The 27,973-nt window shown below is 44.4% G+C and overlaps 1 protein-coding gene across 1 annotated transcript in view; it reads right to left on the bottom strand.

Annotated features, from left to right (window-relative positions):
- LOC309808823 (forkhead-associated domain-containing protein 1-like) overlaps positions 1 to 20,018 on the bottom strand; it is a gene marked incomplete at both ends in the record, with an annotated part of 38,212 nt that extends 18,194 nt beyond the window's left edge. The window contains 2 exons of the mRNA XM_082629397.1: positions 465 to 671; positions 19,926 to 20,018. Of these exons, the coding sequence (XP_082485523.1) occupies positions 465 to 671; positions 19,926 to 20,018 (300 nt within the window). The remainder of the gene's footprint in view (positions 1 to 464; positions 672 to 19,925) is intronic.
- Positions 20,019 to 27,973: the final 7,955 nt, after the last annotated feature.

Raw genomic sequence — 27,973 nt, 5'->3', positions numbered from 1 at the left:
TTGACTTTTTATACATAGATACTCTCTCAACGCCCTGCACCGCTGAGAAGACCCAGACCCAGGCATACAGAGAAGCCTGGCCGAGGTCACAGAGCTAGGAAGTTGCAGAGCACTGATCTGCCTAAAAAGGAAGCATCCATCTCTGCATCTTCAAAAGCACACACTTGCTTTCCACCTCCCCTCGCCAAGCTTCACTTTTCAGGAAAACGCTCTCGCTCCGGGCTGGTCGCTAGGCAACCCTTGCATGTAATTCCATGAAATGCCCAGAAGAGGGCGCGAGGACTCGCTCTCCCCGGGCATCCACGCGATGGGGCTGAACTTCGCAGAATCGCGAAAGGAAGAGTGACGCGCTCCAGACGAACTCCACCTGTGGCCGTACCCGAGCCCTAGGCTGCACGGAAGGTGACACAACACGGCACCTCTGCACCCCACCCCACCCCACCCCCGCAGGGGCCTGGACTCACCGAGGCTGGATTTTCGATGACCAGTTCGTAGGTCAGCCCTCTGGACCCAAACCTCAGGATGTCTCCGGGTAGGAGCTTCACAGCCACGTTCTGAATGTGGCACTCATTGACGAACGTGCCGTTGCAGGAATTGAAGTCGTGGAGAACAAAGCTGCTTTCGGCCTCATTATATTCAATGAGTGCGTGATGGTTGTCGACGTCTGCAGACTGAAATGCAGAAGGGGGACAGTCAGAGCCAGGAATAACAGGAATAACAAGGAATAACTAGTGCCACTGACACTGGGGGCCCCAATGTGCTAACCACTTCATCTGGCTGGACAGTCACTGCAATCCTCATTTTAAGAGGAGGATGCTGAGGGTCAGAGAGGTTAAGTGACTTGCCTAAGGCCACACAGCTAGTGAGTGGAGGGTCACCAGAGCCTGACAGCAGACCCAGAATAGATGCCCAGTTTTGGGGTAGGGCGTCAGGCAACACAGAGGCAAGAGGGAACTCGGGGGGAATTGGCCAGGAATTGGCCACTTGATAGTTCTCTGATCCCATGCCAGTATCCTTTTGGTTGTCCCGAGTGGCAAGACAGCAGAAATGGCCCAACACAAACAAGAAAGGTCAGTTGGCAAGTGACAACTGTCCATTTACAGCAAGTGTTAAAGTGAAGGGGAGGTTTTGTAATAATTGTTGTTTGTTCTATTCATTTTTAAAATAACATGTTTTTTGTAATAATGCAGAAAATGAGAACTAGAGAAAAACACAAAGAAGACATTAAAATCACTTAGACTCCCGTCCCCCAGAGGCAGGCACCGAGAACACGGTGGTTCACATCCTTCCAGTCTTTTCTCTATGCTTACAATCTTTTTAAAAAGTTTAAACACAATTGAGCTCACACCACAAAACATAGTTTTATAACTACCTTTTAAAAGCCTTGGTGTACAATGAAGGTTTTTCCCATGTGCTTAATTATTACTGTTGCTTCTTAAAAGCTAATCAGAATTTATCTAACCAAAGATGATCTATTTTTCAATAGGGGCCCTGGTGTGACCACATTTCCCTCAAAAGAGAGAGACCCCAGACAGTGATTTGTCAGTGGCGTCAGAAACCTCCCGTGTAACCACTTTAATAAGAAGAATGAGCAAAACTCGGCACCAAGGAGGAAATATCACATCCCCCCCTGGCCCCAGCGCCCTGGACTATGGGCTGCAGGGCACATGCGAAGTCCTCTGTCTTCTCGGAACACTGCCTATGAGCCATCCACTCCAGCCTGAGACTTTGCAAATATTTTCTAAGTCACTCTTCTCAGAGTGCCTCATCCAACTTTCATAGAGAGTACTTGGACTTAGAAATCTATACTAATGTCCCACAATATAATTATAACCAATAGCTTATATTAATAATAGCTTATAGTATATGAATAGATAATAATATAACTGCATATATTAGTAGAATATATTAATGACACATTATGTGTAATTACACAAATGCCAGGAAATTTGCTAAGTGCTTTACTGCATTATCCCGTTTCATCTTCACAATAATTCAAAGGGATACTTCCTCATTTAAAAAAAAATTTAATTTTTTATTGAAGTCTAGTTGATTTACAATGTTGTGTTAGTTTCAGGTGTACAGCAAAGTGATTCAGTTATACATATATATAATATCTATTCTTTTTCAGATTCTTTTCTATCACAGGTTACTGCAAGATATTGAATATAGTTCCCTGTGCTGTACAGTAGGTCCGATAGTTACTCATTTCTTAGATGAGGAAACTGAGGCATAGAACGATTAAGTGTGCCCACAGTCAACCACTTTGACTCGCTTGGCTTGTTCCCAGGTTTGCCTGATTCAAATGACTGTGCCTTTACCCACTTTTCAAATTCCTACCAAACACTTTGGCACTTAAAATACTGAAACACAAGAAGAAAGCAGGAGTAGCTCTATTAATTTCAGGCAGATCCAACTTCAGAGGAAGGAAAGTTATCAGGGATAAAGAGAGGCGATACATAGTGATAAAGGGGTCGATTCTCCAAGCAGACATAACAGTCCTTCATTGTATGTACCCAACAATAGAGCATCAAAGTATGGAAGGCAAAAACTGATAGGACTGCAAGGAGAAGCAGATGAATCCATCATGGTAGCTGGAGACCTCAACAGCCCTCTGTCAGTGACGGGCAGACCCACCAGGCAGAAAATTAGGAAGAATGAAGTTGAACTGAACAGCACTACCATCATCTGGATCTAACTGGCAACCACACAGCTTCATCCCACAGCAACAAAACACACATCCTTCTCAAGCTCCCATGGAACATTCACCAAGCAGACCACATTCCAGGCCACAAAATATACCTCAACAAATGTAAAAGAATAGAAATTATGCAAAGTACGTTTTCAGAACACAATGGAATTAGGCTAGAAACCAATACCAGAAAGACAGCTGGAAAATACCCAAATATTTTCAGATTAAACAACACACCTCTAAATAACAGATGGGTCAAGGAGGGAGTCTCATGGGAAATAAAAATTTATCTTGAGCTAAATGAAAATGAAAATACAACCTATGAAAATTTGCAAGATGCAGTGAAAGCAGTGCTTGGAGGGAAGTTTATGGCATTGAAGGCATACATTTGAAAAGACCTAAGCTTCCACCTTATGAAACTAGAGAAAGAAGAGCAATATAAGCTTACCACAAGCACAAGAAAAGAAGCAATGAATGAAATAAAAAGCAGGAAAACAAGAGAGAAAAGTCAGCAAAATAAAGAGCTGTTTGGTTTTTTTTTTTTTTGTAAAGATCAATAAAATTGACAAACCTCTAGCAGGATAACCAAGAAAAAAAGAGAGAAGATACAAATTACTCAAATCAGAAATGAAAGCGATGGCATCACTACTGATCTCATGGACACTGAAGGGATAATAAAGGAATATTATGAATAATTCTATGCCCACAGATTTTATAACTTAATGAAGTGGACCATTTCCTTGAAAGACACAATCTACTGAAACTCACACAAGGAGAAATAAATACTCTGAATAGACTCATATCTAGTAAAGAATTTGAATCAATAATGAATAACCTTCCAAAATGGAAAGCACCAGGCCTGGATGGGTTCACTGGTAAATTCTATCAAACATTAAGGAAAGAATGATATCAGTTCTCAGTAATCTCTTCCAGAAAATAGAAGAGAGAACACTTCCCAGCTCATTCTGTGAGGCCAAGCTTATTCTAATAGCAAAACCAGATAAAGATATTGCAAAACAGGAAAATTGCAGACCAATACCTCCCATGAACATAGATGCAAAATCCTCAACAAAATATTAGCAAATTGAATCCAGTGATGTATAAAAAGACTTCTACACCACAGTCAAGTGGGATTTATTCCAGGTATGCAAGGCTGGTTCAACATTTGGAAATCAATTAATGTAATCCATCACATCAACAGCGTAGAGAAGAGAAATCGCATTATCATAACAGTAGATGCAAAAAGAGCATTTGACAAAATTAAACACCATCCATGATAAACTAACAAACCACCAAACCACCACAACAACTCTTGGCAAATTAGGGATGGAGGGGAACTTCCTCAACCTGATAAAGTACATCTATAAAAACCCTAAAGCTAACGTCATATTTAGTGGTGAGAAACTAGAAACTTTCCAATTAAGATCAGGAATAAGGTGAAGATGTCCCCTTTCACCACTCATTTTCAACATTGTACTGTATGTCCTAGCTAATGCAACAAGGCAAGAAAAGAGAATAAAAGATAGATTGGGAAGGAAAAAGAAATCTTCTTTGGTGAGGTGTTTGTTCAGATCTTTTGCCCATTTTGCAGATGGCATGATTGTCTATGCAGAAAATCCCAAAGAACCGACAGAAAGCCCTCCTGGAACTAATGAGCAATTGTACCCAGGTTGCAGAATACATGATTAATATACAAAAGTCAATTGCTTTCCTATATACCAACAATGAACAAGTGGAATATGAAATTAAAAACACAACACCATTTACATTAGCACCAAAAAAAAAAAAAACTGAAGTACTTAGGAATAAATCTAACAAAATACTTAGCTATATGAAGAGGTATATGAAGAAAACTACAAAATGTTGATGAAAGAAATCAAAGTAGTCTAAATAAATGAAGAGATATTTCATGTTTATTTGAAATTCCTTAATGATGTATGATGTTTAACATCTTTTCATATGCTTATTTGACATCTGTAGATTTTCTTTGGTAAGGTGTCTGTTGAGCTCTTTTGCCCATTTTTAAGTTGGGTTGTTTGGTTTCTTATTGTTGACATTTAAGACTCATTTATATTGTTTATTTATTTATTTTATTGAAATGTAGTCGATTTACAATGTTGTATTAATTTCTGCTGTACAGCAAAGTGATTCAGTTATACATATATATACATTCTTTTTAAAATATTCTTTTCCATTATGCTTTATCACAGGATATTGAATATAGTTCCCTGTGCTCTACAGTAGGACCTTGTTGTTTCTCCATCCTGGATGTAACAGCTCACATCTGCTAACCTCAACCCCCCACTCCATCTCTCCCTCAACCCCCTCCCCCTTGGCAACCACAGTCTGTTCTCTATATCCATGAAGACTCATTGATTTTGGATACATGCTTACAGCATCTTTATTCATAACTGCCAAAAACTGGAAGCAACCAAGATGTCCTTTAAAAGGTAAATGGATAGACAAATTGTGGTACATCCATACAATGAAATACTAGTGATAAAAATAACTGAGTTATCAAATAACAAAAAAGACATGGAGGAATCTTAAATGCATATTGCTTAGTGAAAGAACCTAGTCTGAAAAGGTTACATACCGTATGATTCCAACTGTATGAAATTCTGGAAAAAGTAAAACTATAAGGAGAGTAAAAGATCAGTGCTTGCCAGGGGCACAGGGGCTCTGGGGCTCAGGATGCAGAGGAGGGGCACAGGGGATTTCAGGGCAGTGAAAATATTTTTTATGATACTGTAATGGTGGATACTTGTCACTATACATTTGTCAAAAGGAAAGAACGTACAACGCAAAGAGTGAACCCTAATGTAAACTATGGACTTAGTTAATAATAGCATATCAATATTGGTTCATCAGTTGTAACAAATGTACCGCACTAATGCATGATGTTAATAATAGGGGAAACTGTGTGTATTGGAGGGGTGGATATATGGGAACTCTCTGTATTCTCTGCTAAAATTCCTGTAAACCTAAAACTGTTCAAAAAAATAAAGTATTAAAAAAAATGAAAACACATTAGTTCTTTGGAAAATGTCACCCACATCATCTTCATCACCATTGCCATTGATCTTTGTGTCCTTTGAACCTTTGATAACCCATGAATGAGAGAAATTCTGTGTGTTACATTTTGTTTGTCTCTTGCCAGGCTTCACTGCTTTCAGTTCCTCAAAAACTGTCAAGCCATTATTAAGAAATCAAAGCAAGCAGGAAGTTTTAAATGACTCCACAAATTTGGGTGAGCCTCTACCACATGTTAGGCCAGGAGACAGCTTCCTAGTTTGGCCCTATAATATCACTCGCTCCCTTTACTTGGAAAATTGCTAAATGCTGCTACTGGACAGACGCCCTGCTGCTAATACAGACTGACTCTCTAAGCCCCAGCCTACTGAGCTGTCCAACTATGAGATGAACTGTTATTTATTTATTATTATTTTTATTATTATCCTTATCATCCTCTAACATATTTTGAGGGCTTCCTGTGAACTGGGCCCTGCTGAAGCATTTTGTGTGCATTTTTATCATTTAATCTGCATGACAGCCCTAAACAGGGACTCTATTATTACCTCCATCTTAGAGATGAAGAAGCTGAGACTCAAAAGGTGAAGTGAGAGGACAGCATTACCTTGATACCAAACCCAGACAAAGACACTACAAGAAAACTACAGACCAATATCTCTTATGAACACTGATACCACAATCCTCAACAAAATAGGAGGAAACCGAATTCAACAGCACATTAAAAGGATCATACACTATGACCAAGTGGGATTTATTCTTGGAATGCAGACTTGATGGTTCAACATATGAAAATTAATCCACGTAATACATCACATTAACAGAAAGAAGGAAAAAAATGGTCATCTCGATTGATGTACAAAAAGCATTTGACAAAATGCAACCCTCTTTCATGATAAAAGCACTCAACAAACAGGGAATAGAGGGAAATTACCTCAACATAATAAAGGTCAAATATGAAAGGCCCACAGTTAGCATCATACTCAAAGGTGAAAGACTGAAAGCTTTTCCTCTAATTTCAAGAATAAGATAAGGATACCTGCTCTTGCCACTTCTATTCAACAAAGTACTGGAAGTCCTAGCCAGAGCAATTAGGCAAGAAAAAGAAATAAAGGCATCCAAATTCGAAAGGAAGAAGTAAAATTATCTCTGTTCACAGGCAACATGATCTTACATGTACAAAATCCTAAAGAGTCCATGAAAAACCACAACCCTCTTAGAACTAAAAAATAACATTCACTAGCAAAATCGTAGGACACAAAATCAACACACAAACATCAGTTGTGTTTCTATATGCTCACAATGAACAATCTGAAAAGGAAGTTAAGAAAATAATTTCATTTATGATAGCATCAAAAAGAATAACATATTTTGGGATAAATTTAACCAAGGTGGTAAAAGATGTGTACACTGAAAACTACAAAGTGCTGCTGAAAGAAATTAAAGACACAAATAAATGGAAAGACACCCTGTATTCGTGGGTTGGAAGACTTAATATTGTTAAGATGTCATTACTACACAGCAGGATCTACAGATTCAAAATCCCAACAGCAGTTTTGGCAGAAATAGAAAAATCCATCCTAAAATTCATATGGAATCTCAGTGGGCCCCAAATAGCCAAAAGAATCTTGAGAAAGAAAAGCAAAGTTGGAGGTCTCACACTTTCTGATTTCAAAACTTACTGCATACAAAGGTACAGTAATCAAAACAGTGTGATACTGACATAAGGTCAGGCACATAGGCCAATAGAATAGAATAGAGAGCACAGAAATAAAACTTTGCATATATGGTCCAATGATTTTTGACAAGGGTGCCAAGATTATTCAATGGGGAAAGAACAGTATTTTCAACAAATGATGCTGGGAAAGACTGCAAAAGAATTAAGTTGAACTCTTACCTTACACCATGTATAAAAATTAACTCAAAGTGGATCAAAGACTTAAACAGAGTCTAAAACTATAAAACTTTTAGAGGAAAGCACAGGAGGAAAGCTTTATGACATTGGATTTGGCAATGCATTTTGGGATATGATACCAAAAGCATAGGCAGCAAAAGTAAAAATAGATAAATTCAACTATATCAAAAATTAAAACTTCTGTGAATCAAAGGACACAATAAACAGGGTGAAAGGCCATCTAGAGAATGGGAGAAAATAGTTGCAAATCACAAATCTGAAAAAGGGTTAATATGAAGAATATATAGAGAACTATAACTCAACAACAACAACAAAAAAGAACCCCCAAATAACTTGATCAAATATGGGCGTAGAACTGGAATAGACATTTCTCCAAAGAAGATATATAAATGTCCAACAAGCATATAAAAAGATGCTCAACATTACTAGTCATTAGGGAAATTCAAATCAAAACCACAGTGAGATACCACCTCATACCCATTAGGATGGCTACTATCAAAAACAAACAAACAGCAACAGAAAATAACAAGTGTTGGCAAGGATGTAGAGTAGGGGAACACTTATGCACTGCTGAGAATGTAAAATGGTGCAGCTGATAGGAAAAACAGTAGAGCGGCTTCTCAAACAATTTAGAATAAAATTATCATATGATCCAGCAAGTCCACTTCTGGGTATATACCCCGAAGAATTGAAAGCAGGAACTTAAAGAGTTATTTGTACACTCATGTTTATAGTAGCATTATTCACAATTGCCAAAAGGTGGAAGCCACCCAAGTGCCCACTGACCGATGATTGGATAAGCAAAATGTGGTCCATCCATACAGTGGAATATTATTCAGTGTAGGAGGAAGGAAATTCTGACACATGCTACAACATGGATGAACCGTGAGGACATGATGTGAAATAAGTGTCACAAAAAAGCAAATTTTGTATGATTCCACTGTGTGAGGTACATAAAGTAGTCAAGCTCATAGAAACAAAATAGAACGGGGGTTGCCAGGAGCTGGGGAAGGGGAAACGGGGAATTGTTCTTTAATGGGTACAGTTTCAGTTTTGCAAGATGAAAAATTCTGAGGCTGGTTGCACAACAATGTGAATAACTTACAACTACTGATCTGTACACTTAAAAGTGGTTAAGATGGTAAACTTTATAGGTATTTTACCACGATTCAAAAAATGGCTAAGATGAAGGGACTCACTCAACCTCAGGATGCTGGCACAGGGCAATGTCAGGGTTTGAACCCAAGTCTAATTCCAAAACCTGTACCTTTGATTTGTACCCTGTGATTTTCAGAGTAGAGAGTGATTTAATAATGAGAGAGGAGACAGGCAGGACCTAATAGAGAAAACAAGTGCATTTCTTAAAGGCTCCTGCATTTTAAATGTTTAAAAATTATATAGTGAGTCCATAAAATATTAAGACGTTTAAACATCTCTTAACAATGACCATCTGCTCTGATGACTCCCGTGCTTTGAGGAAGTCTCCTCGGGAAGCTGACTTAGTTATGACATTGCCCTGAGGTTCACTGACATTGTCACTGAGGTTCGACGTGTACCTGGAACCGTCCTTTGGAGCTAGGTTTCAACCTTGCATCACCTGGCACTGGGAAGCCCCATCTCAGACCATAACCTCCCGCTCCCGGCCTTCCTTATCCTCTGTCTCGTCCTCTCCTTGAGTCACGTAGCCTTTGCTCCCTGTTTGCTCCCTATGGGTAATGCCCTATGCTCACCCAGCCTGGGCCCTGCTCAAGCTCACCAGCTCCTTCAAGTCCATCCCGGCCCCCAAACCCTCCTGCCACCCTCACACTTCTGTCCTGAGGCTGGCCCAGTGCCCTTTGGGCACCCCAGACAGCAGGTCCCTGCTCTCAGGCTTTTCATTCTACTTTGACAACAGCCTCCTAGGTCTTCACCTCCTGCACCTGCCTGCATCCTCCGTCTGCTTCTCCCGACCCTCCTCCATCCCTTTACACGGCGCCCTCTGCCCAGCAGGCCCACCTGTGCAGCTACATCCGTGGGCTGATGGGCTCCTTGCCTCTGGTTTCTGGTTGGGTTTGGCCAATGGGGGGGTTAGAGATCAGAGCAGGGAGGAGAGAGCTTGGGGTACTTACTCCCCTGGCTTCCATTCTCTGGGGCCACACAGCTTCCCTCAGAGGACTCTACCCAGCCCTCGGGGTCCCAGGAAATGCCCCTGCCCCTCACCCCTCAGCTCTGGGGGTGGGAACAGTCCTCACTCATACTAGCTCTGGGCCCTGCACTATCCTTTGTGGTTTCTCTGAGCCCTGCCCACTCCCTATGGAGTCCCTTCAGGAAACTCCCCTCCATCACTCCACACCCCTGTGAATGTGCCTTCAGCTCCCTGCCAGGACCTGGACTTCCCAGGCATGGAGAAGCTCCTAGATGGGACCTTCAAGGCTTCTCTTAGCTGCCAAGGGCCTCCGGGTGGTCCTGCCTTCATCCCACCCTGGTCTGGTCCCTCTCCTCAACCATCTCCTCTTCTGCATCCTCACCTTGACAGTATAACTTCCGTCTAAACTGTGAACGTGCTCACCACCCCCTCGGCCTGGAAACACCGCCCCTTCCCCCTTCCTTTCCTTTATTGTCAAATGGCTTCAAGAGGGTCCTCTCCCACTGGGTCCTCAACCCACTGCCATTGCCCTCGGGGGCCTCCTCGGGCTCTCGGCCTCCCTGTGACATGTGACACAGTTGTCAGAGAGAGGCACGTGGCCTGGTGGTTCAGGGGTTGGGGGAGCAGGGCAACGTGGTGGTTATTAGACTGGGCTCGAGTCCAGCTCTCCTACTTCCTAGCAGGGTGACCTTGGGCAAGTGATACCTCAGCTTCCTCATCTGTAAGGTAACAAAAGGACAGTCTTATAAGCTACTGCTGACGTATAAATGATATAATACATACTAAAGCACTTACAAGAGAACATAGGGCAAATGGGAAATGTTCTCTATTATGAGCAAGAGGATGGGCTCTGGAGTTAGAAAGCCTTGAGTTCAAGTCCCACCTCTGCTACCTTCCAGCTGTGCAGCCTGGGGCACGGTTCTTTGCTTCTCTTTGGTTGCTCCCTGAGCAGCAAAAATGAGTTTGATAAGCTGGGCTTCGTAGGATTGACAAAAGGTACTGCTTGGTGACATGTTCAAAGGAGTGGGATAACATTTTTGAAATTAACTTGTGTGTGTGTGTTTGTGTGTGTGTGTGTTATCTATTTCTTTTAACCTTTTGGTTCTAGGCTATCCCATCCCCCAGCCCCATCCCCCCACTGCCTCCAGAAAGGGATGTAGTGCAGAAATAGTAAAAAAAAAAAATGGGGTTTTCAAAAGAATAAGGATATGAGGAAACGGCCAGGCACTGGTGAGACGACGGGTCTGGGATTGGAAGGAAAGAAGAAGCTTCTCTGCTTCCCCGTCAGCTGGATCCTTCCTCCCCGGTCTCCCCGGGAGAGCCCTGTGGACCGGCAAGGCCTCAGGAGAGGCTGGTCCTGAAATCAGACTGCCCGAGCGTGGTGCCCAGTGCCCCAGCCTCCCTCTGTGACCTCAGGCAGGATACTCAGCCTATCTGTGCCTCAACGCCCTCATCTGTAAAGTGGGGCAAACAACATTAACCTCCTAAGGATGAAATGAGTTAATACACTCGAGAGTGAAAAGAACAGTACCTGGCACAAAGCAAGCTGTCTCTGTGATGAATACCCTCAGCCTGGCAGCAGCTCTCTGGCTCCCTCACCTCTCTGACTGCTTCCAGGTCTCCACGCCGGGCTCCTCTCCCCTCAGATGTCCGTTTCCTCCGCACTCTGTCCATGGGCTGGGGCCACTGTGCCACCCCCTCGATTCGCAGGTGTGTATTTCCAACCCCTGGTTCATCTCCAGACCCCAAACTGCCTGGCTGCTTCCGGGATGTTGAGGTGCTCACTCAACCAGTCCTGCTTCCTCCCCTCTTGGTAACGGTATTATCACCTGCCAGCTCATCCAGCCATCTTTCTCCGTGGCCTGTGGCATTGATCCTACTGATTCTTCCAGAAAGCTCTCAGACCAGTCCCAAAGCAACGGTCCAGTCAGGTGGTAGTATTAATGTGGTGGGCAGAATGGTCTCCCAAAGATGCCCATGCCCTGATCCCCAGAACCTGGGAATATGCTCCATGACGTGGCCAAAGGGTCTGTGCCGATGTCAAGGTTACTAATCAGTGCTCTTAAAAGAGGGAGACTAAGGACTTCCCTGGTGTTGCAGTGGTTAAGAATCCGCCTGCCAATGCAAGAGACACGGGTTCGAGCCCTGGTCCAGGAAGATCCCACATGCCATGGAGCAACGAAGCCCGTGTGCCACAACTACCGAGCCTGCGCTCCAGAGCCCACGAGCCACAACTACTGAGCCCACGTGCCACAACTACTGAATCCGCGTGCCTAGAGCCTGTGCTCCACAACAAGAGAAGCCACTGCAATGAGAAGCCCGTGCACCGCAACAAAGAGTAACCCTCGCTCGCTGCAACTAGAGAAAGCCTGTGCTCAGCAACGAAGACCAAACCCAGCCAAAAACTTTTTAAAAATTTTTTAAAAAGTGGGAGACTATCCTGGGTTATCCAGGTGGGACTAATTGAACTCCACCAGTCCTTATAAGCAGAGAACTTACTCTGGCTGGATTGGAGAGATAAGTGGTGTTTCTTGCTGGGCCCCCACTTAACAGCCCCAATGCTCCTCTTCCTGGGAAAGCACCAGGTCAACGTTTCCTCTTTACCCAAATCCCCCCTTAGATGGCACCACCTCAGTCTGTTGCATGAATGAGGATCACAAGAACATTCATCTCACATTTCACTGACAACCCCCATTCTCCATTCCACAGGGTGGAATTTCCCTAGCTTAGTCAATTATCTTGTTATCTCAGTTAACTGAGAATTTCCAATTTAGATATTAGATGTTCCCAAAGCTAAATTTACACTCAAAAAGTGAAGCTTCTGTTTTTAGAAGCTTGAGTCAGCTCAGTCTGAAACTCAGCCCCACCTCCCCCGTCTAGCTGTGTGATTTGGGCCAGTTCCTTAACCTTTCTGAGTCCCATGTCCATGTCATCAAATGAGGATAATAATGATAATAGTAGTTCTCACCCGCACAGGATTTGTTTTGTGGATATAATTCTATAAATATATATACAGAACATACATAGATGATGTATAAAGCCATGTGAGATACAGTAAGTAGTCCAGAAATGTATGCTGTAGCTCTTTGTATTATGTATGCTATTCAAAAGATTATGATCTTTCTTTCATCTCACATCCATCAGAATGGCTAGTATATAAAAAAAAAGGAAATAACAAGTGTTGGTTAGGACTCAGGGAAAGTGGAACCCTTGTGCCCTGTTGTGAGAATGTAACTTGATGCAGCCACTATGGAAAACAGCATGGCAGTTCCTCAAACAATTAAAAATAAAATTATCATATGATCCAGCAAGTCTACTTTTGGGTATATATCCCAAAGAACTGAAAGCAGGGGCTTGAAGAGATATTTATACACCCATGTTCATAGCATTGTTTGCAACAGCCAAAAGGTGGAAACAACCCAAGTGTCCATCAGTAGATGAATGAATAAACAAAATGTGGTGAATCCACACAATGGAATATTATTCAGCCTTAAAAATGGAAGGAAATTCGGACACATGCTACAGCATGGATGAACATGGACATTATACTCAGTGAAAGGATATTATACTCAGTGAAAGAAGCCAGTCATGAAAAGACAAATACTGTTATGATTCTACTTATATGAGATACCCAGAGTAGCCAAGGTCATAGAGACAGAAAGCAGAACGGTGGTTGCTGGGGGCTGGGATGGGGGGACAAGGGGAGTTGTTGTTTCATGGGTGCAGTTTCAGTTCTGCAAGATTCAAAGAGTTCTGGAGATGGATGGGGGTGATGGCTGCACAACAGTGTGAATATATTTAATGCCACTGAACTGCACACTTAATAAAAGTGGTTAAGACGGTAAATTTTATGTTATGCATATCTTACCACAATAAAAAAAATGAGAAAAATGAGATCACGATCTAGCCCTTTCCTCTGAACTTTTTCCTCTTGGAAGCCCTCCATCTGCTGGTGAGAAACTAGTCCCATCAATTGCTGTGCTGGGTACTGAGCAATGAAATCAGCCGCCAGTTCCCAAACAGGGGACAAAACAGTCCCTGAGGACTGGTGAGACCAGACAGGTGAACCCCCAGAGCAAGGAGCACTTGGGGAGAAGCCAGGGGTGAGGTGGGGGTGAGGGGGGAGGATGGGAGCACGACCCAGGCAGGAGGACAAGCGCGATGCAGATGGGGAGCCAGCAAGTGCACCCTTCCAGGCCTGTTTCATTCCGTGGATTTCCCCACAGAGAGTCCACCTGTCACCTTCTGTCTCAAAATGCAGGTGTTCGCTTAGAATAAGAGAAATGTGAATTGAAATGACACAGGTACCATACTTCACCCCGTAGATCAGTGAAGATCCAATGGGGGGTCAGCACCCTAGGCTGGGGAGGGAGTGGGAGACGGGCGTCCACTGCTGGCAGGACACCACATCCGGAAACCTCTGGTGGACAATTTGGCCATGCCCATCAGAGTTACAGCTGTATGTGTCCTTTGACAGAGCAGACATACCTGCACGTCCGTGAAATGATGCAAATAATAGGAGAATCCCAACAGCCTTGTTTAATAATAATAAACAAGATTATGGTGTAGGCTCTGGTTCTTTTCTGAGAGGGAGCCCAGAACTGGCAGGGGCCAGGAAAAGGGACGAGAGTCATCCGGCTGGATGGGATCTGGGGTGTGTGTATGAGATCAGTCTGGCTTCACGACCCTCAGATCCCACGCTAGAAGGGCTGACACAGGCTGGAGAGATGGCTCCACCCATGAGAAAGGAGATGGCTGGCAGGACACTGATCACCGAGGGTGAGGGGTGGACACCAGCATTTCATCCCCCTGTCATGTCTGTTCTTTCTTTTTCTCTTCCATCTCCACCCTCGTAGCTGCAGCCCTGCACTGACTTGGGCTGTCCTAGAGCTCAGTCTTCTAGGGATCCTGGGACTTCCCCAGGGTGGGACTGGGGGAGTCCCTGGGGAGGGGTAGGGTCAGTCAGCCCTTCATTGTTTACCCTTCGCTTCTCTTTTCCTCAAAACAAAGTTTATTGAAAGAATACACACACACACACACACACACACACACACACAAGCAGGAGTTCTGCTGATCAAGAACGGAGAGGGAGGGAGCACTGATGGTGGGGTTCTCAAAGTGTGGTCCTGGAGCCAACTCCAGGGGACTCCATTCCCCCCACCTGAACCTGGGGAGCATATAAATGTGAAGATTCCTGGGCCTTACCCCAAACCCACTGGGTCAGAATGCCTAGGAGTTCATGTTGAACAACCACTCTTAAACATGTGGAAAATCCAACAACCACTGGCTTTGGTGTTTCTTCATTCTGGAAGAACTGAGTCCCTTTCTCAGCAGAGTTTAAATAACAGCCACATCCAACTCTAAAGATTACAGTTTACAAGGCACATCAAATCATATAAATTATAACTTGCAATGTTTAGCTGTGAAATGAGCAAGGCTGAGGCTTTTGAGCCATGTAAAATGGGAGAGGGGAGATTGTGAATAGAGCTCCTGATGGCTCGTCTGCACACAGCAGCCGGGATGTTCACTGGCAGGTCTCCCCCTTGTTTACAATCCTTCAAGCCTTCTTCCCACTGCTTTTCAGATAAAGATCAAAACCCTTATGGTGACATGAAGGAGGCCGACTTGTCCCTTAGCCCTCCTCCTTCCCACTCTGACTTCTGGATGCCCTGGTTTTCTCTCAGTCCCTTGGGTTCACAATATGCTCTTCCACCCCAGGGCCCTTGCACATGCCATTCCCTTCTCCTTTTGTCTAGTTAAGTCCTCCTTGTCTTCCATATTCCTTTCCTTTACAGCCCCAATGTTGGAATGGAATTAGTCACACCTCTGTGGGATCATTTGACTTATTTCTCTCTCTCCTGGCAGCTTCCTGATGGCAGGGACCATGTCCAGTTCTGACATCACTGTACCCCTAGGCTTGGCTCGGTGCTGAGGCTCTGGGTAAATACTGTGCAATGAATGAGTGATAGCAACAGTTATCACTGTTGACTATAAACAGTTCTCACTAGCCTGGCTATAAACAGGCTTCCTATTGCCTTAGGGAACCAAACTCCTTACAGGATATAGAAAAAAGTCTGGAGGGTAAAACCCTGCAAATATCAATATTGATTTTTCCCTGAGCCAAATGATTACAAGTGACTTTTATTTTCTTCCTTATATTTTCCTTTCTCCCAATTTTTAAAAACAAGAAGCATATAACTACCTTCCATTATCGGAAAGAGTAAATGATGTCAAAATACTACGATACCAATAGTCAAAACAACATGTCAGCCTTGCTGATGAGTAGAAATCTTTAGAAGCATGACTGCCTATTCTTTAGGATTGATCCAAGCAAATAAAACAATCTTTTTTATTTGCTAGATGTAACCTCTGGGTAAATGCAATGATGACTTTTTAGTAATATAAATCCCTGAATTCTTTTTTTTTTTTTTTTTTTTTCGGTACGCGGGCCTCTCACTGTTGTGGCCTCTCCCGTTGCAGAGCTCAGGCTCCGGACACGCTGGCTCAGCGGCCATGGCTCATGGGCCCAGCCGCTCCGCGGCATGTGGGATATTCCCGGACCGGGCACGAACCCACGTCCCTTGCATCGGCAGGCGGACTCTCAACCACTTCGCCACCAGGGAAGCCTAGTGACGTATTTCTTAAGCTAAGTCCGAGGAGCAGTAAGCAGTGAATTATTTATATACAATGAATGCAACTCAATTTCTGTCTAGTTAATAACTGTCCTCATTAGTTCCCTTTTCCAAATGGCTTATTAATGTCAGTGGATCCTCATCTCAACCCTGTGCACCTCTGAGGATTCTTCTCAGTCTCTGTTTTATGAGACCATAATAATGATCATTGTGTCATTCACTGAGCACCACATGCCAGGCTCTTTATATGCATTTCTCACTTAATCCTCAGAATAACCCTGTGAGGTAAGAGGTTTACAGACAGGGAAAAGGAGCTCAGAGTGATTAAGTAATTTGGTTGAAGTCACTCAGCCACAAAGTAGCCTAATGAGATTCAAACCCAGGTCTGTCTATCTCCAAAGCCTGTGCTTTTAAAAATTACTACAGTTTTCTAATATCATAGGCCGGTTCAAAACAGAGATCTCTGTCTCTACTTTAGCCAGACAGGAAATAAAACTACCCCAAATCTATGCCTTGTTAGGATAAAGAAGAAACTACAGTTCTTCTTCTTCTTCTTTTTCCTCCCACTTTGCACACTGAACAGATGTTCTGTGTCCTTGAAGGGAGACCATATCATGGAGGAGAATCTCACGGGGACGTTCATGGAGTTATCTTTAAACCTGTTGCGTTTACAATAAACATTCTCAGAAAACTAGGAATAAAGGGGGAAATTTCTCACTTGGTAAGAACATGTATAAATACCCTACAGCTAACCTCGTACTTAACGGTTAAAGACTGACTTTTTTCCCCTAAGGTCAGGAACAAGTGAATATAAGGATTTATACACTGCTCTTGTTCAGCAGAGTCCTGGAAGTCTTAACCAGGGAAATAAAGCAAGGAAAAGAAGATTCAAGGCATTCACATCTCCTTTTCTGAAAGGAGAAATAAAATTGTTCTTATTTGCAGATGACATGATTGTTTATGTATAAAATCCCAAGAAATCTACAAAAGCCCTTATATAAGAAAGTGCAGTTAAGGTTCCAAGATACCAAGAAGCATATAAAAATCAACTGTATTTCTATATACTGTCAATGAACATGTGGACACCAAAATTAAAAATATAATACCATTTACAATCACTCAAAAAAAAAAAAAAGAGAGATATACTTAAGTGTAAATCTAACAAAACATGTTCAGGACTGGTATGCTGAAAACTACAAAACACTCATGAGAGACACTGAATAAATGGAGAAATATACCATGATCATGAATTGGAAGACAATGTAGGTGTATATCAATTATTCTCACATTGTTATATACGATTAAACACAATTCCAATCAAAATTACAGCATGATATTTTGTATATACAGACAGGCTTACACTAAAATGTAAATGGAAAGGCAAAGGAACTAGAATAGGTTAAAAAATTTTTTTAAAGAAAAGTGGGAGGAATCACTCTACCTGATTTAAGACTTACATAGCGACAGTAATCAAGGCTATCTCATAATGGTAGATCCATTATGACAAATAGATCCATGAAACATAATAGGGAACTAAGAAGTAGCCCCCATAGAAAGTATGACCAGATTATTTTTGACAAACTTGCAAAAGCAATTCAATGGAGAAAGGATAGTCTTTTCAACAAATGGTTCTGGAACAACTAAATATCCACATGGAAGAAAAATGAACTTTGACCTAAATCTCACATCATAAACGACAGTGAACCCAAAATGGTTCATAGATTTAAACATAAAACTATAAAACACTTAGAAGAAAACATAAGAGAAAATCCTCAGGGCCAGGGACCTTGTGGCATGTTCTTAGACATGACACTAAAAGCATGATCTATAAAAGAAAAAATAACTACCTGGACTTCATCAAAAGTTAAAGCTTTTGCTCTGTGAAATACTCTGCTAAGAGAATGAAAAGACAAGCTACGGATGGGAGAAAATATTTGCAAACCATCTATCTGACAAGGGACTCATATCTAAAATACATAAAGAATTCTCAAAACTCAATGGTAAAAAAATTAACAATTCGATTAGAGACACTTAAAAGATATGAAGAGATATTTCACTGAAGAGGATATGCAGAAGGCAAACACGTACATGAAAAGACATTTAACATCACTATCGATTTGGGAAATGCAAGTTAAGACTATGATGAGATACCAGTAACTAAAACAGCTAAAATGAAAAACAGTGTTTATGCTAATTGCTGGTGAGGATGTGTCTCATACATTGCTGGAGGAAATGAAAAATGGTACAGCCATGCTGGATAAGTCTGGCAGTTTCTTTACAAACCGAATCTATATAAACACATATGTTAATCCATGCAATCATACTCCTGAGCATTTATCACAGAGAAATAAAAACTTATGTTCACACAAAAACCTGTACACAAATGTTTATGGTACATTTATTTGTAATAGCCCCAAATGGAAACAAAATGTCCTTCAAAAAGTGAATGGTTAAACATAGGTGATACGTCCATACCGTGGACTATTACTCAGCAATAAAAGAACAAGCTAATAACCTAAGTGGATGTCAAGGGCATTACAATGACTAAAAAAAAAAAAAAAAATCAATCGCAAAGGTCATAGATAAATGATGAAAATTATAGAGACGGAGAACAGATTAGTGGTTTTCGGAGCGTGGGGACGATGGTGGGAGGAGGAATTGTGACTATAAAAGGAGCATCACAAGGGACATCTCTGATGATGGAATACTCCTATATCCTGAGGGCCACACCCAAATCCACACGTGGTAAAATGGCACAGGACTCCACACATGCTTCGTGCCATTCTCTCTACCATTTGTGCATCTATAATTATTTCAAAATAAAGTTTAAAAAACTCTGTTGAGTGAAGTCTGAGAGTGGTCTGCCTTTCACAGTCCTAAAGGGATTCCATTGCATTTCTCTTTCTGCTTCAATATTTTAATCCCTTTCAAAATGTTAAAAGGCTCAAAGCCACTGTTTTTATAATTCCTTACTTACAATTTCTTCCAACTTCCTTGGCTGTCAATGAGCTGGGACTGTGGACCAAGCCACAGCTAATTCAGAGAATGGAATGAAATGAAGTGAGAGAGCGCTGAGGCCATGCCCAGGGCTTACCCTGATTTACTACTTGGAGGTACGGGGGCGGGGGAGGGCTCTGAGGGGCCTGTAGTCTCCAGAAGCTCTGGAAAGGGCGAGAGGCCATTGCTCAAGCTGGGCCCTTCAGGTGGCCGTGGCTGCCAGACGCGGAGCAGGTGAAGGTCAAGCATCAGCTCTACGCCCGCCTTCCAAACCGCGCCATCAGGGTGGGACACTGCACACACAGTCAGCAAAGGACACAGGGCCCATCGCACTTTGCACTGTGCTCATTCTTACCACATGTGCCAGGGAGACCCAGCACATGCCGGGATTGGTTATTGGTGGCACACCGAGGAAGGCTGGGACTGTTAGCCAGAGGCTGTGCTTTACAAGAGACTGGAGTCCACAGAACAGTAAAGACTTTTGGTGGTGTGAGGGGTAGGGAGGGTCGGGGACTGGCTAGGAAGAGGTCTTACCTCTAAAACAAGGTCTGAATTTTCATGCCTTCCAATCGTAGTGCTTTTATTCAGGACAAAATAGCCTTCTGCACTCTTTAGATAGGCTTTCATATTCTCTGCTTTCCCTATAAAAGGTTTTCAGAAAACAATTTTGTTAGAAAAATACAGTCCTCTAGTTATTCAATGTCATATTTAGAATGAATGGAATACACCATAATGTCCACAGGAGAAGTCAGCAGAGGTAGGAGTGGATAGCTGGATTTAACAATGATCACAATGATAATTCCACACATTTTTAAGACTGTCCTTTTAACAGTGATAGCCGGCATAGATGAGCTTGCTTCTGATCACAAGAGGACATCCTTTATGTAATTCAGAGCACAAACAAGCAATAGCAAAAAACAAAACAAAACAAAAAAAACAAATCTGAATTCCACTGATAACCACTCTCCACCTCCCATTAAGCTTAGTTTGGGGTTAGTTATCTGACAGAATCAAGTACTCAGTGTTACTAACCCACCACTTACTAGCTCTGTGACTCTGGGTGATTTACTTATTCTCTCTTTATGCCTCTGTTTCCTCATCTGTAAAATGGGGCTAATAATACTCTGTATCCCAAAGAGTTTTGTGAGGATTAAATGTGAAGCATCTAGAATGGTGATTGCTACACTAAACACCCATTTGCCCTACTGTGATTGTGACTGTTATTAATCTTGGGCTTCTGAACTTTGACTCAAGAAACCCCAACTTCTACAGAGCTTCTTAAAGTGTGGAAGAGTCAGTCATCAAGGAAATGGGCATTAGAAGATACTTTCTTTTTAAGTCACCGCATTCCTTCATATATTTAGGTTGAAAAGAAATGATTTCCAAAGACAAAATATCAAGATTATAGCTTGGCTGTACGGTCAAGACTCTGTACGTATCTTTTCCTGGCATTTTATTAGGAAAATGTCAAACACACAGAAAAGTTGAAAGAAGTGGATGGTGAACTTCTATAGAACCACCACCCAGATTCTACAATCAACATTTTGCTCTATTTGCTTTATCACATATCTACCCATCTATACATTTTATATTTTAATGCATTTCAAAGTAAATCCTATACATGGTTTTAAAATTTATTTATTAATTTTTGGCTGTGTTGGGTCTTCGTTTCTGCGCGAGGGCTTTCCCTAGGTGTGGCAAGCGGGGGCCACTCTTCATCGCGGTGCGCGGGCCTCTCACTATCGCGGCCTCTCTTGTTGTGGAGCACAGGCTCCAGATGCGCAGGCTGAGTAATTGTGGCTCGCGGGCCTAAATGCTCCGTGGCACGTGGGATCTTCCCAGACCAGGGCTCGAACCCATGTGCCCTGTATTAGCAGGCAGATTCTCAACCACTGTGCCACCAGGGAAGCCCTATACATGTTTTTTATTATTTATTTATTTATTTATTTATTTATTTTAATTTTTTTTTTTTTTTTTGCGTTACGCGGGCCTCTCACTGTTGTGGCCTCTCCCGTTGCGGAGCACAGGCTCCGGACGCACCGGCTCAGAGGCCATGGCTCACGGGCCCAGCCGCTCCGCAGCATGTGGGATCCTCCAAGACCGGGGCACGAACCCGTGTCCCCTGCATCGGCAGGCAGACTCTCAACCACTGTGCCACCAGGGAAGCCCATATATACATGTTTTTTAAAACAAAAATTTCAGTGACTTCAGCTGGTTCCAAGATGTTGATGATAATTCACATGATATTTGAATTCTGATCCATCTCAGTGCCATGTCAAACATAGTCTCTTTTCTTTTTTTTCCTTTTTTTTTTTTTGGCTGTGTGGGGTCTTCGTTGCTGCATGCGGGCTTTCTCTAGTTGCGGCGAGCGGAGGCTACTCTTCCTCACGGTGCGCAGGCTTCTCACTGCGGTGGCTTCTCCTGTTGTGGAGCATGGGCTCTAGGTGTGCAGGCTTCAGTAGTTGCAGCACGTGGGCTCAGTAGTTGCGGCACACGGGCCCTAGTTGTGGCTCGCGGGCTCTAGAGTGCAGGCTCAGTAGTTGTGGTGCACTGGCTTAGTTGCTCCGAGGCATGTGGGATCTTCCTGCACCAGGGCTCGAACCCGTGTCCCCTGCATTGGCAGGCAGATTCTTAACCGCTGAGCCACCAAGAAAGTCCCCAAAGTCTCTTTTCAACTGAAAGGTCACTGAAGTGTGAAGTTGTTAGACTGTGGATAAAAACAAAAATCTCTAGGTCTGACCGTAGAGGGTCTCCTGTCTGGCTCTGCTTTCCATCAACATCTCCATCATCATTCCATCACTGAATCCCTACTAAGTGCCAGGCACTGGGCTATCCTTTTACACACATGGCCTCTTTTCATCCTCAGAACCACCCTGCGAGGCAGGTGTCAGTATTGTCCCGCTTTACAAATGAGGAAACTGAGACTCAGAGAAGTTAAGGTCACACAATAGTAAGTGTGTGACAACTCTGAGCCTTTGCATGTAATCAGTGTACAAACCTCCATTGCTGCTGGTGGGGCAGAGTAGGGGTGGGGGAATTGCACTGTCTGCTGACACTTGGCACATGTAGTAAAAGAAAGTCCTTGAAACCAGCATTCTATCCTCTGAAAGGAAGACGAGACCCTACCTGGGGGTAAGAGAAATAAAAATAAGCAGGATAGTTTATATTTGTAAACTTTGAGGCCTGTGGATGTCCCACAAATATTGATGCTTTCAGATAATGAGAAATACATTTGATTAAGTTCGCTGTCATGTATACAGGGGAAAAGACATTTCCTCTTCCCAAAGAACCATGCTCTGCTGCCTTCAGTTATTAATCTTCAATTGCAGAGGACCATGTTAGCACGCAACACATTCAAGTCTAATTAAGCTAAAATGGAAACTTCCAAGAAATGTCTCTTCTGCAGGAAAACCACAGGAAACGCCACTAATCGAAAACTTAAACTTGGATCATGTGCATATTTGTTTTTTAGCTCTCACCCCAGACGTCCCCAAGGCTGGGGTCTTCTCTCTGCTCAGACGTCCCCCCTTGGGGCAACCACCTGACTGACCACTCTGGCTAAAGGCACCCTCAGTCATGTTATTCCCCTGCTAGTTTTCCCCTGCTGTGTTTCCTTCCTTGTACTTATCATTCTCTGACATGTTCTTGTTCCTTTCTTTAGTTATGCTTGATGTTGGTTTCTCTTTCACTAACATATATGTTCCTGGAAAACCAGGACTGTGTTCATTTTGTTCAGAAGTGATTCTTCATGGGTATTTTGTGTTTGTACCCATCTTCAGAGCAAAGGCATTGAAAGATTTTGTCCTGCACTCACTTTCCGAGGATGCTTGTATGGCAAACAGCCTGGGAGGATAGAGGTAATGTTTCTAATAAAGATAACGGCTCCTTCTGGGGCAAAAGTTGGGCAGGTTTGCTAGCAGCCCCTTTCAAAGATTGCAGTTTCCTGAGTTTGGAGTTCCTTACCTGGGACACAGACCCACTGTGCGCACAGCATCCACACTGGCTGCTCTGTACCAGCCGGAGGGACTTTCAGGGCAACAGGAACCAATGTGCATATGCAGCTCTGCTGCCTTTTATGTCAGCTGTGCTGTGAGTAATCAAGTTCTTTGTTTCTGGCCCAGGAGTCTCTTGTCTTCTGCCAGGAACTATAAGCTGGGCAGGCTAACTTACTAACTTTCAAACAGGGTCAAATCTCAGACCCTTTGCAGTTCCTGCCAGTTCTGTGCATTACCCCTTCTCCAGGGCAGGGGGCGGCGGGGGGGCAGAACCTGACATATAGTACGTGCTTGGGAAACACTTGCTGAGTGAATGAAAATACAAAGGACACCTCAAAGCAAGTCAGTACAGCCAGCTGGCTAGGAAGCTTTGATAGTAACTACCTTTCATTTTTCCTGTCAATATCTAGCTTAGATGACTCCTTGGAAAACCTAAATTCTATCTCTTTAGCTTTTGGATTGGACAATATTTCTCCACCTTCATTTTGCCCTGTGCATCACTTCCTTGCATGAAAACACTGTCAAAGTAATTTGAATGTGTGGAGCTCTGTGAATTCGTTCTTACTCAGTGCCATGGAGCACCATCCACAGGAAAGAGCAAAAGGGCTTCAGTCATCTGCATTCCCCCGACCACTTTGGATGGCTCAGAATTGGGCTATAGGAACAAACTTTCTTTTGAGGTTTACAGTGGCCTCAAAGTTCCTTAAAGAAGGGGAGTTCAGGTAAGGGGCGGGTGTGTGTGTGTGTGTGTCTCTGACCATTGGGTGGGTGTTGTCCATAAATCATGGGAAACAGGGGTTCCTCTCTTAATCCCAGCTATACCCACAGGACATCCAAGAGCTGGTGCCCAGGAGAGGCTTAAAGCTCCGTGCCGCCTCCCTTGGGGGGGGAGGTAGGGGCTGCACTTAGGAAGGAATGGCTGGTGTTGGGGCACCTTTTCTGGGGTGCTCCTGGCGACCCGAGCCTGGATCAGAGAGTTCAGACTCGGCTGGCGCCGGGTCCCCTGCCTACCCCAACGCCCTTGACCTCGCAGGGCTGGCCTCCTCCGGCCCAGGTTTCCGCCCGCCGCCTCCTCGCGCGCCGCTCTCACCTGGCCAGAGGAAGAAGCCCACGCCTCGTCCTCCGCCGAGAGCCCTGACCTCCGCTCTGCCGCCCTCCCGCGGAGTCTCTGGGCGAAGGCCCGCAGCCCGCGCGCCCGCCCGGCCTTTTTACAAACGTCGCCACGGCAACGCCATTCTGACGGCCGAGCTGGGGAGGGGCGTGGCGTGCGCGGCGCCCAAGGATGAGGGGGAGGTGCGCTGGGAGCACCCGGCCAATTACAGCCCGCTGCAGCGCTGCGAGCCCTCCCCGACCTGCCCGCTAGAGGATGGAGAAACAGGCTCAGTGTTCACAGAAGTAGCTCCAAGTCTTACAGCGGGGAAGGAGCAGACTCGAGAATCCTTCCTACTGACCTTAGCTCTAGGCTCGGTGCGTTGAGGAGGGGGTGGTCAGGCGTGGGAGGGTAATGGAGCTGAGCCACGAGAAGCTTGGAGGTTAGTACCCCCCGTCCCACCCGAAACTCTAGTTCTCTCTGTTGTGGAGGAGAAAACAGAGTAAGCTGGGGGGACCATCACTTCTGGGTGTGGGGGTGGAGATGGGAGATGGGTGGGGTGGAAGGAACACTTCTGAAAGAATGGAAGATTCTCCCACGTGCTAGGAAAAGGGTATTTACAAGCCCACAGCCTTACTGTTCCTGTCCTTCCCTGTCAAAACTCGCGTTTATTCATTCATGTGTTCTTTACTTCTACAAACATCACCTGAGTCCCTACAAGGTCAGACGGTGGCCCCAGTGTTGACCTGGATCAGATCCTTAAGAAACCCCCCCGCACTCCCCATGGGCACGGGGCTGGGGGGATGGAGCGTGTGGAGAAGACATGCAAATGCCAACTATCTCCCCTCACCCCATGTCACCTTTTTCAAATCAGCCCCTTCTGTCTGGGAGCAGAACAGCCCTGCTGACTAGCTACAGAATGCCTCATTTCCCTGGCAGGAAATGACGGACAAGGTGCCCCAAGACAAACTCAAAATATTCATCTGAGAAAGATGAAAGATGGCAGACTCCACTCTAGTCAATTAGAAGAAGATATAAGAGAGAAAAATCATGGAAATAGATATGGGATGGAATATATGGTAAAGATGCTCCCACATGCTTAGAGGCTCTTAGAAATGCACATTCCCTGGCACAGACCTCAGAGATTCTGATTAGGCAGCTCTGGAGCATGGTCCAGGAATGAATTTGTTGCATTCTTGCAAATTCCTTGTGCATCTGTTAAAAGCTTGGCAAAACCTCAGGACTTTTTCAACCCTGCAGTTGAATCGCAGAGCCCCCCCAGCACTTGTCCCTAGAAATCTCTTCCAGGCCCTCAGTCAGCCTGGAAGGTTCTGCCTGGGTTAGTTCCATTCGACCAGAAAGACCTTAGGAATGTATGAGGAGTGACCACAGAGGCCGGGGCCCTGAGTGGTAACTTCAGAGGAACAGAGAGGGTCAGGCTCAACTCTCCAGGCACATTTCTGCCTCAGGGCCTTTGCAGTTACTGTTTCTTCTCCCTACCAGGCACTTCCCCCAGGGATCTCCTTCAGCTCCTTCAGATTTTTACTCAAATATCACCCTATTTAAAAGGGTCTTGGAATTCCCTGGCGGTCCAGTGTTTAGGACTCGGTGCTTTCACTGCCCGGTTCGATCCCTGGTCGATCCTGCAAGCCCCATGATGCCACCCAAAAAAACAAAACAAAACAAAAGACACCCCCCAAAAAACATGAATAACAAAACAAACACCTCACTCTATTGCTCTTCCCTTCATCTTACCACTCCTCTAACATGCTATTTATTTAGTTTCCTTCTCTTATTTGTTGTCAGTCTCCCCACTCCCAACTCCCCCCTGCCCCCCAACTTAACCTCCATGAGGGCAGGGATTTTTTTTTCTCTTTTGTTCACTACTGTATCACCAGTACCTAGAACAGTGCCTGAATGAACGAATGAGTGAATGAACAGGGGCAGCCCTTGCCACCCGCCCACAGCCTTGCCTCCTACTCTTGAGCTGCTGAGCTGAACTGTCCTTACCCCAGGACCTAGGCTTCTGTAGCCTTGGCCCTCGCCAGCCCCACCCCCATCTCCATGCTTGTCTTCAATGTCATCAACATGAGCACAGAACGCAACCCTGCTCATTGCCAGCCAGACCCTACGGAGCCCATCCAGGCCAGCCTGGAGCCGGAGCCGCCCTTGGCCCCCTGATAGGCTTGGGAGAGCATATGTTGCCATTAGTCCATCTCTCGATGAGGAAATACTAAACGCAGAACAAAGCTGACATTCAGGCTCACTGGAGCAGAAATTGCCAAATCTTGATTGGATCCTGCCGCTCCCCACAGGATGCCACAGTCATCTCAAAGGGTGTGTGAAAGTCTTAAAACCCAGTTCCATGTCATCCACTTAAATTTCAAAAACAGAAACTAAAACACCCCAATAACTCATGGCTTTATCATAGCATGTCCTGGGCTGAGTGAGAGTTGTACTTTGCGATGATGGGGTGTTCAAAATACTGCACCTGGGGAATTCCCTGGCGGTCCACTGGTTAGGACTTGGTGCTTTCACTGCCATGGCCCGGGTTCAATCCCTGGTGGGGAAATTAAGATCCCGCAAGCCACAAGGCATGGCCAAAAAAAAAAAGAGATTTCTAGTTTATATGGGCTCCTTGGTGATGCCTGTAATCAATCAATCTTATTGAGCTCTGGGTGGCTACCAAGGCTGTACTGTATCTCCATCAACATCAGGATGCTGGTGTCTGAAAGGCCTGGGTCCAGGTCCCAGCTTTGTCATTCCCAGCTGTCCTCATAATACTGGAGCGAGTAATGTTAACTCTGGGCTTTCCACCCTCAGGGCACTATCACAGTCTTTCCTGTGGATCATCTCATTTAATCCTCAGCATAACCTGGGGCAGTAGGTGTGTGTGAAACACCTGGAACAGGGAGCTCTGCACAGAAGCACTCAAAAATGTCGTGATGGGTATTATTTCTATCACATCACTCCCACTTGAACAGGAAAATAAGGCTCAAGAGACATGGAGGTATGTGACCAAGGTGACACAGCCAGAAAAGGATTTCAATCTAGGTGACTGTGATGGGACGGTATTTTCCCCGGGGACCACAGGTGACAGGTGTCACAGCCACGAGACACCCATGCTCACCACCTGCTTTCCCTCAGCCCTGAACAATCTGGGCTTCTGGCTGTCCTGAAGTTTTGGCAGTGCCTGCAACAAGAGAGGGAGGGAGCTGAGGCCAGGAGGGGGTAGCTGGGGCTTGCCAGGGACCTCTCCTGCCACCCACTGGGCTTCTTTCCTGCAGGACCTCTGCCCCATAAAATCTCATTGGGCCACAGTTACCTTCCCTGGGCTGTCCTTGACTGGGAGAGCCCATCCACTGTGACCCCTCCCCAGATCTGCTTGTTGTCCCCTGCATTCCAACAAGAAATGAATGCTGGCCTCCTGCCTGGAAGAGGTAGGGAGATTGCCCAGCCTTTAAGGGGTAAGAGAGAGCCAGAGAAAGAGCTGGAAA

This window comes from Mesoplodon mirus (assembly GCF_964341445.2).
Source record: "Mesoplodon mirus genome assembly, chromosome: 7".
Taxonomy (NCBI): domain Eukaryota; kingdom Metazoa; phylum Chordata; class Mammalia; order Artiodactyla; family Ziphiidae; genus Mesoplodon; species Mesoplodon mirus.
This window is presented reverse-complemented; position numbering and strand designations above follow the sequence as displayed.